This window comes from Mauremys reevesii, linkage group 3 (assembly GCF_016161935.1).
Source record: "Mauremys reevesii isolate NIE-2019 linkage group 3, ASM1616193v1, whole genome shotgun sequence".
NCBI classification, from domain to species: domain Eukaryota; kingdom Metazoa; phylum Chordata; order Testudines; family Geoemydidae; genus Mauremys; species Mauremys reevesii.
Window position 1 is genome coordinate 126,649,028 of NC_052625.1, and position 14,963 is coordinate 126,663,990.

The 14,963-nt window shown below is 46.4% G+C and overlaps 1 protein-coding gene across 7 annotated transcripts in view; it reads left to right on the forward strand.

Moving 5' to 3' along the window:
- The window catches only part of DDO (D-aspartate oxidase), a 31,305-nt gene extending 25,716 nt beyond the window's left edge, over nt 1-5,589 (forward strand). For 5 of the 7 annotated variants that reach the window (XM_039533058.1, XM_039533056.1, XM_039533057.1 and 2 more), the window contains one exon: nt 4,432-5,587. In XM_039533058.1, the coding sequence (XP_039388992.1) occupies nt 4,432-4,999 (568 nt within the window). In that variant the 3' untranslated portion in view covers nt 5,000-5,587. Of the gene's footprint in view, nt 1-4,431 lie in introns of all 7 variants that reach the window. The other 2 variants (XM_039533055.1, XM_039533060.1) reach the window with 2 other exon arrangements.
- Nucleotides 5,590-14,963: the final 9,374 nt, after the last annotated feature.

A 14,963-nucleotide genomic window follows, 5' to 3' on the forward strand; every position in this document is an offset into this window, starting at 1 on the left:
CTGTGCACTCACTTCGGCCCTTTGTTCTCAGCCAACCCAGGACGGACTGAGCAAACGTACCACACCATTGACACAGGTAATGCTCACCCGATTAGAACCCCGCCCTACCGGGTGTCACCTCCTGCCCAAGTTGCTATAAAATGGGAGATGGGTATAATCCGCCCTTCTACCAGTGCCTGGGCATCTCCAGTGGTTCTAGTTCCCAAACCAGATGGGGAAATACGCTTTTGCGTGGACTACCGAAAGCTTAATGCGGTAACCCGCCCTGACAACTACCCAATGCCACGCACCGATGAGCTCTTGGAGAAATTGGGACGTGCCCAGTTCATCTCCACAATAGATTTAACCAAGGGGTACTGGCAAGTACCACTAGATGAACCCGCCAAAGAAAAATCTGCGTTCATCACCCATGCAGGGGTGTATGAATTTAATGTGCTTCCGTTCGGACTGCGGAATGCACCCGCCACCTTCCAAAGGCTGGTAAATGGTCTACTAGCAGGATTGGGAGAATGTGCAGTTGCCTACCTCGATGATGTGGCCATTTTTTCTGACTCATGGCCCGAACACCTAGAACACCTGGAAATGGTCTTTAAGCGCATCAGGCAGGCAGGACTAACTGTTAAGGCCAAAAAGTGTCAAATAGGCCAAAACAGAGTGACCTACCTAGGGCACCAGGTGGGTTGAGGAACCATTAACCCCCTACACGCCAAGGTGGAGGCTATCCAAAACTGGCCTGTCCCACGGTCAAAGAAACAGGTCCAATCCTTCTTAGGCTTGGCCGGATATTACAGGCGATTTGTACCACACTACAGCCAAATCGCTGCCCCACTAACTGATCTAACCAGAAAAATGCAGCCAAATGCAGTTAAGTGGACTGATGAGTGTCAGAAAGCCTTTACCCAGCTTAAGGCGACACTCATGTCTGACCCTGTGTTAAGGGCCCCGGACTTTGACAAACCCTTCCTAGTAACCACCGATGCATCTGAACGTGAGGTAGGAGCAGTTCTAATGCAGGAAGGACGGGATCACAACTTCCATCCTGTCGTATTTCTCAGCAAAAAACTGTCTGAGAGGGAAAGCCACTGGTCCATCAGTGAGAAAGAATGTTACACCATTGTGTATGCCCTGGAAAAGCTACGACCATACGTTTGGGGACGGCGGTTCCAGCTACAAACTGACCATGCTGCACTAAAGTGGCTTCATACTAACAAGGGAAACAACAAGAAACTTCTCCGCTGGAGCTTAGTTCTCCAAGACTTTGATTTTGAAATTCAACACATTTCAGGAGCTTCCAACAAAGTTGCTGATGCACTCTCTCGTGAAAGTTTCCCAGAATCAAATGGTTAAAAAGTGTTCTTGGAATGTAACAAATCTCGTTGTTTACATGCTTAGTAGTATATGTAATACTGCATGTGTTTTAGTAATCTGTTCTTTTCCAGTTCTAGGAGGAAATCACCGCCAGTGGTTCCCACTGTTGGCCATTTGGGGGGCGTGTCATAAACAGCTAGTTAAGGGTTAAGGTTTTTGTCTACCTGTAAAGGGTTAACAAGCAGTACCTGTGGACACCTGACCAGAGGACCAATGAGGGACAAGATTATTTTCAAATCCGTGTGGAGGGAAGTTTTTTTTCCTGTTCTTTGTTTTTTGGAGAGTCTCTCTTGGGAATTAAGAGGGTCCAGACATCTTAATCAAGTCCTCCCAGGTCTCTGCAATAAATTCTTCTATTCAAGTTAGTGAGTATTAGCAAGGAACTAGTATTCTTATACTTTTATTTCTGTATTTGCAATTCTGTGTTTTGCTATAGAATTTCTTTAAGTCTGTACTGTATTGCTTTTACTGAGAAAGAAAGGAGGGGGAATTCTCTCCAGAGAACCCATAAGTTTAGACCCTGTATATTGTTCCATTTTGGTTACAGAGACAGTGACTTTCTTTTTATTCTTTAATAAATTCTTTTCTATTAAGGACTTGGTTGACCTTTCCTTGGGTGGATTCTCAGGGAAAGGGGATGGGGAGGTATCCCTCTGTAGTTAAGTCCTGGTATCTCTCCTAGGAAAAGGGAGGGGGGAGGAAACAGCGGGGAATGGTTTATTTCTCCTGGGTGTAAGAACTCCATGGATTTGGTGCTCTTGGGATCCCCAAGGATTTTGGGGAAGGACTGTGTCCCAATCCACGTTCCTGATTGGGTGGTGGCAGCTTTTACTAGATCTAAACTAGGTTTTTAGTTTAGAGGGAAACCAGTGCAGGTCCCCATATTAGAACCCAACAGCTCTAAGTGGGGGTGAGACCTATGACAGGGGCAGTCAAAGGATGGGGAATGGGGGTGTTGGATAGGGCATGGGAGTCCCATGGGGCCTGTCAGGGGCAGGGATGTGGCTAGGGGTTGGGGCAGTCAGGGGACAGTGGGGTTGGAAAGTTGGTGGGGTCCTGGGGGTTATTGGGGGTTGTCTCTGGAGGGGGCAGTCGGGGACAAGGAGCAGGGGGGGTTGGATGGGTTGGAGGCTTGGGGGGGCTGTCAGGAGGTCGGGGTGTGGAGAGAGGTCAGGGCAGTCAAGGGATGGGGGATTGGATGGGCCAGGGATTTGGGGGTGGGGGTCTGTTGGGGCAGGGGTGTGGAGAGGGGTTGGGGCAGGCAGGGAGCAGGGGGAGTTGGATGGGTCAGGAGTTCTAGGGTCCTGTCAGGGGGTGGGGAGCGGTTGGATAGGCATAGGAGTCCCAGGGGTCTGTGTGGGGGCCGGGGTGTGGATAAGGGTCAGGGCAGTCAGGGGACAGGTAGGGGGCAGTTACAGTGTGGGGGTCTCAGGAGGCAGTCACGGGGCAGGAAGTGGGAGAGAGTGGATGGTGGCAAGGCTAGGGTGGGGCTCCTTGGGTACACACCCTATGTCATAAATAAACAGATGGTTAAGGTCTCTTTTACCTGTAAAGGGTTAACATGCAGTACCTGATGACCACCTGACCAGAGGACCAATCAGAGACGAAATAATTTCAAATCTCTGTGGAGGGAAGCCTTTGTCTGTGTTCTTTGTTAGAGCTCTCTTTGGATCTAAGAGAGGTCAGTCATGTCTCCAAGTTCTCCTGGAGTAGTTTCTACTATTTAATAGTGAGTATTAATTAGAAAGGCGGATTAGTCTTTTGAGTTGCTTTCTATATTTGCAATTGTGTGTTTGCTAAAGGAAATTCTTTATTCCTGTTTGCTGATTGCTTTTACTGAGAAAGAAAGGAGGGGGGATTCTCTCCAAAGATTGATAAGTTAGACCCTGTATTGTTCCATTTTGGTTACAGAAACAGTGACTTTTCTTTTTATTCTTTAATAAATTCTTTTCTTTTCTTTGGACTTGGTTAATTCCTTCTCTTGTGGAAATTCAGGGGAAGGGGAGGGGGGAAGAGAGAGTTCCTCCTGGGTTTGATTCAAGCAGTTTGAATCAGGTATCTCTTTCCAGGACTAGGGAAGGGGAGGGGGAGGTAAGTCCCTCTTTGTGTTGAGTCAAGGATTTGACTCGGTGTATATCTCTCCAGAGTGGCTAGGAGAGAGGGAGGGGGGGGAAGTGGGCTGCTTCCCTGTGTGTAGAGATTCAGGGACATTGAATCTGTGTTCCCCAGGGAAAGTTGGGGGAACAGGCAGTGTGTCAGACACTTAAATCTGACTGGTGGCAGCGTAGTAGATCTAAACTAGGATTTTAGTTTAGAGGGAAACTAAGGCAGGTCCCCACATTGGAACCCAACAGCTCCAAGTGGGGGTGAGACCTATGACAGGGTCTCAGGAGGAGGCAGTCACGGGGCAGGAAGTGGGAGAGAGTGGATGGTGGCAAGGCTAGGGTGGGTTCCTTGGGTACACACCCTAATGAAATGTGCTGCACACGCCTCTGTTAATACCTGCTGTATCTGATGCTCTAAATGAGGCCTGATTCCTTTCTTCCTTATGCATTTATAAATAGTGTCATATTTTATAGCAACCCTGAAGACAGAGTGACATCAGGGATGAATTTTGGCTTCAAGTAACAGAAATGTACCTCAGAAATGTATGTAGTAAAATACTAATAATATAATAAATACTTGTTTGATCTAAAAGTGACATTTTGCCCATCCTTAGGCTGCGTGAACTGCTCAATTTTGGAGCCATCATAAGAATGAATTCATGAGATTGCTATCTCGTCTTTTTTTGCCACAGCATCTCTGTAATATTTGTGCACCTGATATATTTTGCCTTGTCCAATCTTATAAACAAAGAGCCTTTTGTTTGCAATGTCTTAATTCCAACAGCCAAATCAGACAAGTCATAAACAGAAGCCCTGTTCTATCTATCTCTGATTTTTCTTCAATTTTTTATTCTTCTGCTTCTTAAAGAGTCTCTTGCTTACTTGACTTGCGTAAAAAAAAGCAAGGCAATTTATTAATAATTAATTGTCATGCTTTACCTCCAGTGTTTCTTTTTAGGTTGAAAGAGAATGGCAGCCAGGTGTATGCTAGACGAATTGAAGATCTGTGGGAACTACATAACAGATATGACATAGTGATCAACTGTTCAGGCATTGGATCCAGAGAACTCATGGGTGACTTGGAGATACACCCCGTCAGAGGCCAAGTACTCAAGGTCGATGCTCCTTGGGTGAATCACTTCATCCGGGATGGGGATGGTTTAACCTACATCTATCCAGGAATACACAATGTAACATTAGGTGGGACAAGGCAAAAGGACAACTGGAGCTTGTCCCCAGATCCTAGAAGTAGCAAAGATATATTTGATAGATGTTGTGCTCTTGAACCCTCACTTCAAAGAGCCCAGGACATAAAGGTGAGGGTGGGTCTGAGGCCATCCAGGTTCGCTGTGAGACTGCAGAAAGAGATACTGGTCCATGATGGGAAAAAACTGCCCGTGGTCCACAACTATGGACATGGTTCGGGTGGCTTTTCAGTGCACAGGGGCACTGCTAAAGAGGCTGCTCGACTGGTGGGAGAATGCATTGCTGCTCTGGAAGGCTCCTCTTTGAAGGCAAAGTTATAATCACTGGGGCCTCCTTTTCAGTTATTGTTTGGCTATTATAAATCTACTAGTAATACCTTTGGAATGTTATTCTATAAGCAATGGAAGAAGCTGCGTGCCACATTCTGAACTGTAGCCAAGTGCTTGTTTTGTGAAAAATGTTTGCCCACAGGTGATAGGGTGTTTTTGTTTTATTTTTCTGTGAGTTCATTCAAGAGTATAATGATTGTCTAGTTTCACCCACATAGCTGTTGTTGGGGCATGAGATGCACTGGGTGAGGTAAGACCCAAGGATCTTGAAAGGTGTGCTGTGGGAGGTATAGATTCGATAGAGACAGTAGTTTTATGTCTGTTTACAACAACGTGTAACCCCAAAAACCTCCTTTGTTCTATGACCATGGAAGTGTCAATGGGCCATTTCATTTTGAATGGCATGCATTAGCTCCTCTGTTTAACTATCTGTTCCACCTTGCATTTAGATGTGACACTCTGATTACCTTTTACAGACCTGAATAAAACCTCTCTGCGTAGCTTGAAAGCTTGTCTCTGTCTCTTCCACCAACAGAAGAGATATCTTCTCACCCATCTTGTCTCTCTCATATCCTGGGACCAACAGGGCTATAACAACACTGCAAAACAACAAGGGGTGATTTTATATGGTCAGATGAAAGATCCATTCTCTGATAGATCCTATCCAGAGGTTGGTCAAAGCACAACAACCCTTCACTATGCTATATACATAATGAAAAACACCTACTGATAAATTTGCTGTTCCAAACTCTCTTCCTTTTCATTGTCTTCTCTGTTCACTTTTTTTATTGCAAAACATCCTTCCTCTTACCAGCATCTAACTGCAGTCTGTGATAGTCACTGCAGTTGGATTCAGACATGCAGGTACCCAGCATGAGCAGCACAGAAAATCCCTAAGGACAAGGATTTTATAGAAAATCCTATAGCTGTGATTATTTCTATCTAATATACCTAGGGTTAATACTTTGCCCATCACTGGGTAGCTGGTACTATGTTAAGTAACAGGGTTTCTGTACTGTAAACAGCAGTAGGACATTGTACATCAGCAGGATCTAGATTTTGATATTGGACATAAAACATTGTTCAGTGGGTTTGAATTACATTTGCAAATGGCTGTTTCCTCTTTGGAGCTGAAACCTGCATGCACAAAAATGTTCTCACGAAAAAGTGCCACACTGACCAGCTTCAGCCTAGATGGTAAATTCCCCTCTTTACCTTTATAGAATACTTCAGCACGGGCAGCAAGCAATACAGTGGACTCAGCATCGCTTTAAATCTGTGAAGTGAGATTAGATAGCTTCCTAATTATGATATGCTTGAATCCAGTTTGTGGGAGAAATTCCACAGCCTGTGTGTGCAGGGATTCAGGCTAGATGGTTGTGGTGGTCCCTTTGTAGAATCACATGGAACTTTCCAGACTTTCTGAGGATTATATTTTTCTCTGACCTCCTAGAATGTTGTCAGCCATGCCCTCACAGGTATACAAGGGGTGGGGCATCACCAGTCTGTCAGTGAGATATAAGAACAAACTGAAGTGAGAGCCATAGGTGCCAACTCCGTGGGTGCTCCAGTGCTGGAGCAACCATGGGGAAAAAATGGTGGATGCTCAGCACCCACCACCAGCCCCCCTATCAGCTCCTTCCACTTGCTCCCAGCACCTCCTGCCTGCCAATGGCCCCACGGATCAGTGCCTCCCTCTTCCTCCACGCACTTCCCACGTTCTGCAGATCAGTTTAACTGCATGCAGGAGGTGCTGGAGGGAGTGTGGGTGGAAAGAGGATGGGAAGAGGCAGGGCAGGGTTGGGGGAAGGGGTGGTATGGGGATGGGACCTGGGGCAGGTCAGGGGTGGGAAGAGGGGGCAGGGATGGGAAGAGGCATGGCAGGGGTGCAGGCTTGTGGGAAGTGGAGTGGGAGCAGGGTCTGGGATGGAGTGGGGGTCAAGCACCCCCCAGGAACGCAGGAACTCGGTGCCTTTGCTGAAAGCCTACCTGTGATATTGTGAATCTTGTTTTATTGTGTAATTGTGAACGTGTACTTGTGTTTTAAGACTTGAAGAGTGTAAGTAGCAACTAATGTAATAAAAGGACAATTTAATGAGACACCAGAAATACCTATGAACCCCCTATCAACATATCATAAAAGAAATACTGTTGTTACTTCTTTTGCTATGCATCAGAGGGGTAGCCATGTTAGGCTGTATCCGCAACAAACAAGGACTCCAGTGGCACCTTAAAGACTAACAGATTTATTTGGGCATAATCTTTCATGAGTAAAAAAAAAAAAAAAAGTCCCACTTCTTCAGATGCATGGAGGGAAAATTATTTACAGATACAGGCATATACTGCACTTGAAGAGAAGGGAGTTACCTTACACGTGGAGAACCAGTGTTTACAAGGCCAATTCAATCAGGATGGATTGTGGTCCACTCCTAATAATTGATGAGGTGTCAATACCAAGAGGAAAAATTGCTTTTGTAGTAAGCCAGCCACTCCCAATCCCTAGTCAAGCTCAAATTAATAGTGTTAAGTTTGCAAATGAATTGTAGCCCTGAAGTGTCTCATTGAAGTCTGTTTTTGACTTTTTTTTTGTTGAAGGATGGCTACTTTTAAATCTGTTATTGAATGTCCAGGAAGACTAAAGACTGGAGAACACTTTACTCTTTTATGTAGAGACTGTCCAGTTTGGCCAATGTACATGGCAGAGGGGCACTGCTGGAACATGATGGCATATATCACATTAGTAGATGTGCAGGTGAATGAGCCCCTGATGGTGTGTGTGTGGGGGGTGGTGGTGGTGATGTTGTTGGGTCCTCTGATGGTGTCGCTAGAGTATATATGGGGACAGCGTAGGCAACGGGGTTTGTTACAGGGATTGGTTCCTGGGTTAGTGTTTCTGTAGTGTGGTGTGTAGTTGCTGGTGAGTATTTGCTTCAGGTAGGGGGGCTGTCTGTGAGCGAGGATTGGCCTGCCTCCCTAGGCCTGTGAGAGTGAGGAATCATTTTCCAGGATAGGTTGTAGATCGTTGATGATGTGCTAGAGAGGTTTTAGCTGGGGGCTATACATGACGGCAGTGGTGTTCTGTTGTTTTCCTTGTTGGGCCTGTCCTGTAGTAAGTGACTTCTGGTTACCCGTCTCACTCTGTCAATCTGTTTCCTCACTTCCCCACGTGGGTATTGTAGTTTTAAGAATGCTTGATAAAGAACTTATAGGTGTTTGCCTCTGTCTGAGGGATTGGAGCAAATGTGGTTGTATCTTAGGGTTTGGCTGTAGACAATGGATTGTGTGATGTGTCCTGGATGGAAGCTGGAGGCATGTAAGTATGTATAGCGGCCAGTAGGTTTCCGGTACAGGGTGGTGTTTGTGACCATCACTTATTTGCACTGTAGTGTCCAGGAAGTGGATCTCTTGTGTGGACTGGTCCAGACTGAGGTGGATAGTGGGATGGAAATTGTTGAAATCCAGGTGGAATTCTTCAAGAGCCTCCTTCCCATGAGTCCATATGATGAAGATGTCATCAATGTAGCACAAATAGAGGAGGGGCACTAGAGGACAAGAGCTGAGGAAGCGCTGTTCTAAGTCAGCCATAAAAATGTTGACATACTGTGGGGCCATGTGGGTACCCATAGCAGTGCCTCTGACTTGAAGGTATAAGTTGTCCCCAAATCTGAAATGCTTGTGGGTGAGGACAGTCACAAAGCTCAGCCACCAGGTGTGTCATGGCCTCATCAGGGATACTGTTCCTGACAGATTGTAGTCCATCCTCATGTGGAATGTTGGTGTAAAGAGCTTCTACATCCATGGTGGCCAGGATGGTGTTTTCAGGATGATCACTGATGCATTGTAGTTTCCTCAGGAAGTCGGTGGTGTGTAGGAGTGCTGGTAGCGTAGGGTCTGAGGAGAGAGTCCAAATAGCCAGATAATCCTGCTGTAAGAGTGCCAATGCCTGAGATGATGGGGTGTCCAGGATTTCCAGGTTTATAGATCTTGGGTAGCAGATAGAATACCCCAGTCAGGGTTCTAAGGGTCTGTCTGTGTAGATTTGTTCCTGTGCTATAGCAGGGAGTTTCTTGAGCAGATGGTGTTGTTTCTTTTGGTACTCCTCAGTGGTATTGGAGGATAGTGGCCTGAAGAATGTGGTGTGGGGAGTTGCCTGGCAGCCTCCTGTTCATAATCCAACCTGTTCATGATGATTATAGCATCTCCTTTTTCAGCTCCTTTGATTACAATGTCAGAGTTGTTTCTGAATCTGTGGATGGTGTTGCGTTCTGTATGGCTGAGGTTATGGGGCAAGTGATGCTGTTTGTTCACAATTTCAGCCTGTGCATGTCTGTGGAAGCACTATGTAGAAGTCCATTCTGTCATTTCAACCATCAGGAGGAGAATTCTTCTTCTTCTTGTAGTGTTGGTAGGAGGGTTCCTGTGGGTCAGTGCACTGTTCAGTGCAGCGTGTTGAATATATTCCTGGAGTTGGAGATGGCAAAAGTAGGCTTACAGATCATTGAAGAACTGTATTATGTGCTTGGAGGTGGGGGGGCAGAAAGAGAGTCCCCAAGATAGGACAGACTCTTCTGCCAGGCTAAGTGTGTGGTTGGATAGATTAACAATATTGTTGGGTGAGCTAAGGGTACCACTGTTGAGGTCCCCTGTGGCTATGCTATGCATAACACGTAATGTTTGATGACTTTCTAAGACCGTGGAACATAGACTATCGTGCTCCCTGTTTTTCCCTGTAGAAAATAAAAGATGCCCCCAAAGAAGTCTTCAGGAGCTCAGTATAGGAAGCAAAAAGCTCAATTGCAGTCTAGTTTGCTGCAAGGGGCAAATTTGATGGGAAAATACCTGAAATAGAACAACATAGACAGGGCTTTAGGCAGTAGCCATCATCCCAGTGCAGAAGAAATCTGAGGAGTGAAGTGCAAATGATGGAAGTCCTATTACTAAGAAATTAGCAGCTTCAGTTCCCAGGGCAAAGGGCATCAGCTGGCAACACTGGGGCATATAGGTGCCTGTCGCAGTGCCGGACTCACCCCTGCGGTGCCTCCTGCTGGTCGTCTCAGGGAATTAGTGTTTCCAGCCTCCGGAGCGCCCTCTGCAGGCCAGTGTCCTGCTGCTGCTCGACCCCATGTCCCTCCCAGGACCCGGCGGCTCTTGTCTTTGGAGTACTGCCTCCTGGCAATACACCCACAGTCTCAGGGTCTCCCCACCCAGGGGAACCCCCAACCCTCTATCCCCACCTTGCCTCAGTCATGGGCTACTGCCAGTCACCATCTAGCCCCAGCTCACGGGCAGACTACAGTGTAAAAGCCACTCATCATAGGCAAAGGGGGTTTGGACCTGCTGCCTCTGCCTACTTGTGGGCTGCCCCCTACAACCACAGTACCTAATTGGCCTTCCACTAGGCTGCAGCCTGGGGGGTTTCCAGGCCGGAGCTCCCCAGCTTCCTTGGCCTTCCTCCAGCCCTGCTTCACCCCAGGTATCTTCTCTCAGCTCCCTGCAGCCAGGTCCCTTCCTCTCAAAGCTAGAGAGAGTCTGTCTCTGGCTTCTGGCCCCAGCCCTCTTATAAGGGCCAGCTTGGCCCTCATTAAGTCAGCCTTGGCCTGATTGGGGTATGGCCCCCAGCTGAGGCTGCTTTCCCCAATCAGCCCTTCTTTGCCTTCCCTGCCACAGACCTCTCCCTGGGCTGTTTTAAGCCTTTTATGGTAGGAGCGAGTAATCACTCCACTACACCCCCCCACCTCAAGATCCCCTCCACCGGGGGTGGGTTGTTCCTATCTCCCCAGCTTCCCTCTCAGCTGGGCCCGCAGGAGGTCCCTCTCCTGCCGCAGGTTTTCTATCAAGAGGAGCCACCTGCTTCCCCCTTCTGCAGTCTGGGTCCCCACTGTAGGTCGTCCCACTCTCACGTGGGTTCTGCTTTTTATCTGGTGCCTTTCTGCCCCAGACAATCCCCTTTCTAGGGCCCTGGTCCTAACCACCCCCTCCTTCGCAGCAGTTCCAGACCCAACCCGATCCTCAGGCCTCCCCCTCCTTCTCTGGGGGCAAGGCCATCTTTCATGGCCGCCCTTGTGGCACAGGAAGCACAGCCAGTGCCTTCCTTTGGCCACCTCCGGGCTAGGCCTGGCCCTGTGAGGACACTCCCTCTTCTTGTGCCCCGTCTCACCCCAGGCCCAACAAGTTTGGAGCCCCCCTGTTAGCTTCACAGGGAGCACTTGAGTCTCTCCACCATGTCTTGGGCGGAGCTTCTTTGCTCCATCCTGATAGGGGCACTCACTTTTCAAGTGTCCCTGTTGCCCACAGGTGAAACAGTCTTTAGGCCCTGGCACTGGCCTCCAGCCCAAGGTGCCTGGCCCCCGTTGAGGGCTAAGTGTGCCCTCCCCTGGAGCAGCTGAAGCAGCCCCGCTTGCTGCTCGGCGAGCCGAGTCACACAGGCTCTGCAATAATAGTCTCTCATTTCTCCATCTTGGATCTGGGCAATCATCCAACAGTCCTTGCTCTGGCCCCTTGTATCAGGGACAGACCGCACGTGCCTGCATTCTCCACCATGTGTCAGTGCGGGACTCACCCCTGCGGCACCTTCTGCTGCTCGTCTCAGGGAATTAGTGTTTCCAGCCTCTGGAGCGCCCTCTGCAGGCCAGTGTCCTACTGCTGCTCGACCCCATGTCCTTCCCAGGACCCGGTGCCCCTTGTCTTTGGGGTGCTTCTCCCTAGCAATACCCCCAGCAGTCTCAGGGTCTCCCCACCCAGGGGAACCCCCAACCCTCTATCCCCACCTGGCCTCAGTCATGGGCTACTGCCAGTCACCATCTAGCCCCCACTCACTGGGGCAGACTGCAGTGTAAAAGCAACTCATCATAGGCAAGGGGGGGTTGGACCTGCTGCCGCTGCTTACCTGTGGGCTACCCCCTACAACCTGAGTACCTAATTGGCCTTCCACTAGGTTGCAGCCTAGGGGGTTTCCAGGCTGGAGCTCTCCAGCTCCCTTGGCCTTCCCCCAGCCCTGCTCCACCCCAGGTACCTTCACTCAGCTCCTTGCAGCCAGGTCCCTCCCTCTCAAAGCTACAAAGTGTCTGTCTCTGGCTTTTGGCCCCAGCCCTCTTATAAGGGCCAGCTGGGCCCTTATTAAGCTGGCCTCAGCCTGATTGAGGTATGGTCCCTAGCTGAGGCTGCTTTCCCTAATCAGTCCTTCTTTTCCTTCCCTGCCACAGCCCTCTCCCTGGGCTGTTTTAAGCCTTTTAAGGCAGGAGCGGGTGACCAGCCCGCTACAGTGCCATAGTCACATCTCAAGTATCAGGGGTAGCCATGTTAGTCTGTATCCACAAAAACAACAAGAAGTCCGGTGGCACCTTAAAGACTAACAGATTTATTTGGGCATAAGGTTTTCTGGGTAAAAAACCCACTTCTTCATCTGTTTTTCCCTGGGCACACCCTTATGCCAGGGCCCAGTAGGTGGGATGGTGTAGGAACCACTTATAGAAGGTATATGCCACTTGGGAATTCCCCAATAGTATATCAATCCTTGGGGCCAGATCTGCCAACTGTATAGCTCTTTTGCCCTAGGAGAGCAAAGTAAAGTGACTGGAACAGAACAGACATGTTCCAGTATGTTGATCCAAGTGTTTTTTATAGCTGAACATTTTCTTCAGTTGGTTGTTGCTATGGTGATTTGGTATAGCTTGCATCGAGAAAGACAGTAGGTACATAGGTGTCCTTCCTATAATGAGAGTCAAAGCTATTCCAGCTATATATTGTTGCTATAAATCTATAAAAGACAAACTTAATAGAATTTTCCAGCTGCATCCAAAGAGTATCAATTTAACTAATTTTAGATATGGTATGAGTTCTTTCCAGTTGTACTAAATTTAGTTAACTATTGCCCTTGTTCCTGCAGGCTCCCCAATAAACTTCATCACTATATATTTATTTTATGATTCAGTGAACACACTGCACAATACAGCATTACAATATTGTAAATTAACTCTAACAAAAAACAGTTTAAGGTTATTTATTGCAGTAAATTACATGGTTTTATATGCAACACTGAGGCTCTGGTTGCTGCATAATCTTACATTAATTACAATATAGAGCAATATAGGACAAGAAACTGATATTCATTTCGATCAATCTAGTCTTTTAGCCATTTGCAAACATCTCATTTTTATCTGAGCCCCTTTGACTTTGTTCTTATACATGGTCTTTATATTTTTCAATGTGTCATACCAGCTGCATTGATTGTACCTTACAGGATAGGTTCTTCCTCTCTGAACAAGAACCTGAAGGGGTGTAGGCTCCAGACTCTCCTTTGTTACCTCTCCTCAGAGTTTAGATTTGTTGTTTCTCTCCTCAGGCTGGGCTGATAGGAATAATAAAAAAACAATCAAAGACCACAAAATTTGTAAATAAAACCCTCTTACCAATGGAGAGAAGATCAGGTTAAATCAAGATACATGGTATAAAGAAAAATCTACCTGTACCTGGATATGAGCTAATTAAGGAATTTATGCTCACCATTCCATAGTTAAAATAGAGCTAAGCTTTATACTTGAAACAAAGATTCAAATGTTTAGTTCCGTATGAAGAATACAGCATATCCTCCCCAAAATTATAGTAAGGGCCTCTTTGGGTACAGAATGATTTTTCTGAGACCTTTATAAGTAAATCTGTTAATCAGTTTATGAGTTAAAATTAGTTTTAAAATAGTTTATTAAAAAAATGTATCCAGCATCGATGATTTTTTGTCTGGAATGATCACAGTAGCAAAACAACATAGCTTCTTTAAACTGAAATTTTGTGCATAGACTAATTTTAAAGATTTTTTGATGTTTAAAGCTTATTTTTGCTGTTGTTCTTTATCACTGAAAGTTTCAGTATGAGCTGGCAAATAATTTAGTCTACAGAGAATTCCCTGAAGAATTGCCCTATCTCAAAATGGCTGCTATCTCCCTCCCATTGTTCTCAATGGAACTGAAGCCAGAGCTGCCCTTAGAAAAGGTCCCCTCTTACTGTTGCTAAAACGAGTGATATCAAACTGCGCTAAGCTCAGATGTTGGCCCCTGACAGCATAGAGACAAGGAAATTCTCAGATAAAACCCATGAAGAAACAAAATGAAAAAATCTTGATGTGTTTTGAAACATAAATTTAACTTAATCTGGAACTAGAAACACAAAAGCTTATGCCCAAATAAATCTGTTAGTCTTTAAGGTGTCACTGGACTCTTTGTTGTTTTTGTTACTATGCCCTAAACATAATTGCATGCTGCCACCACACAGTGGTGTTATGGCCCTAAATGTGCATTCCTATATAAAAAGACAAAGTCTGTTCTTAGAAGCTGACTAAAACAAAAAGAGAGACCTGTGACTGAAGTCATAAGAATGGTCATATTGGGTCAGACCAATAGTCCATCAAGCCCAGTATCCTGTCTTCTGACAGTGGCCAATGCCAGATGCTTCAGGGGGAATGAACAAAACAGGGCATTCATCAAGTGATCCATCCCTGTCATCCTCTTCCAGCTTTTGGAAGTCAGAGGCTAGGAACACCAAAAGCATGGGTTGCATCCCTGATCATCTTGGACCTATCCTCCATGAATTTATCTAATTTTTTATCCCCCACCTTCCCATTATAGTTTTGGTCTTCACAGCATCCCCTGACAATGAGTTCCTAATATTTACTGTGTGTTGTATGAAGAAGTACTTCCTTGTGTTTGTTTTAAACCTGTTGCTTATTAATTTCATTAGGTGACCCCTGGTTCATGTGTTATGTGAAGAAGTAAATAACACTTCTTCATTCACTTGCTCCACACCATTCATGATTTTATACACCTCTATCATATATGCCCCTTTAGTTGTCTCTTTTCCAAGCTGAAAAGTCCCAGTCTTATAAATTGTTCCACAAAGAGAAGCTGTTCCATACCCTTAATCATTTTTGTTGCCCTTCTCTATACCTTTTCCAATTCTAATATAT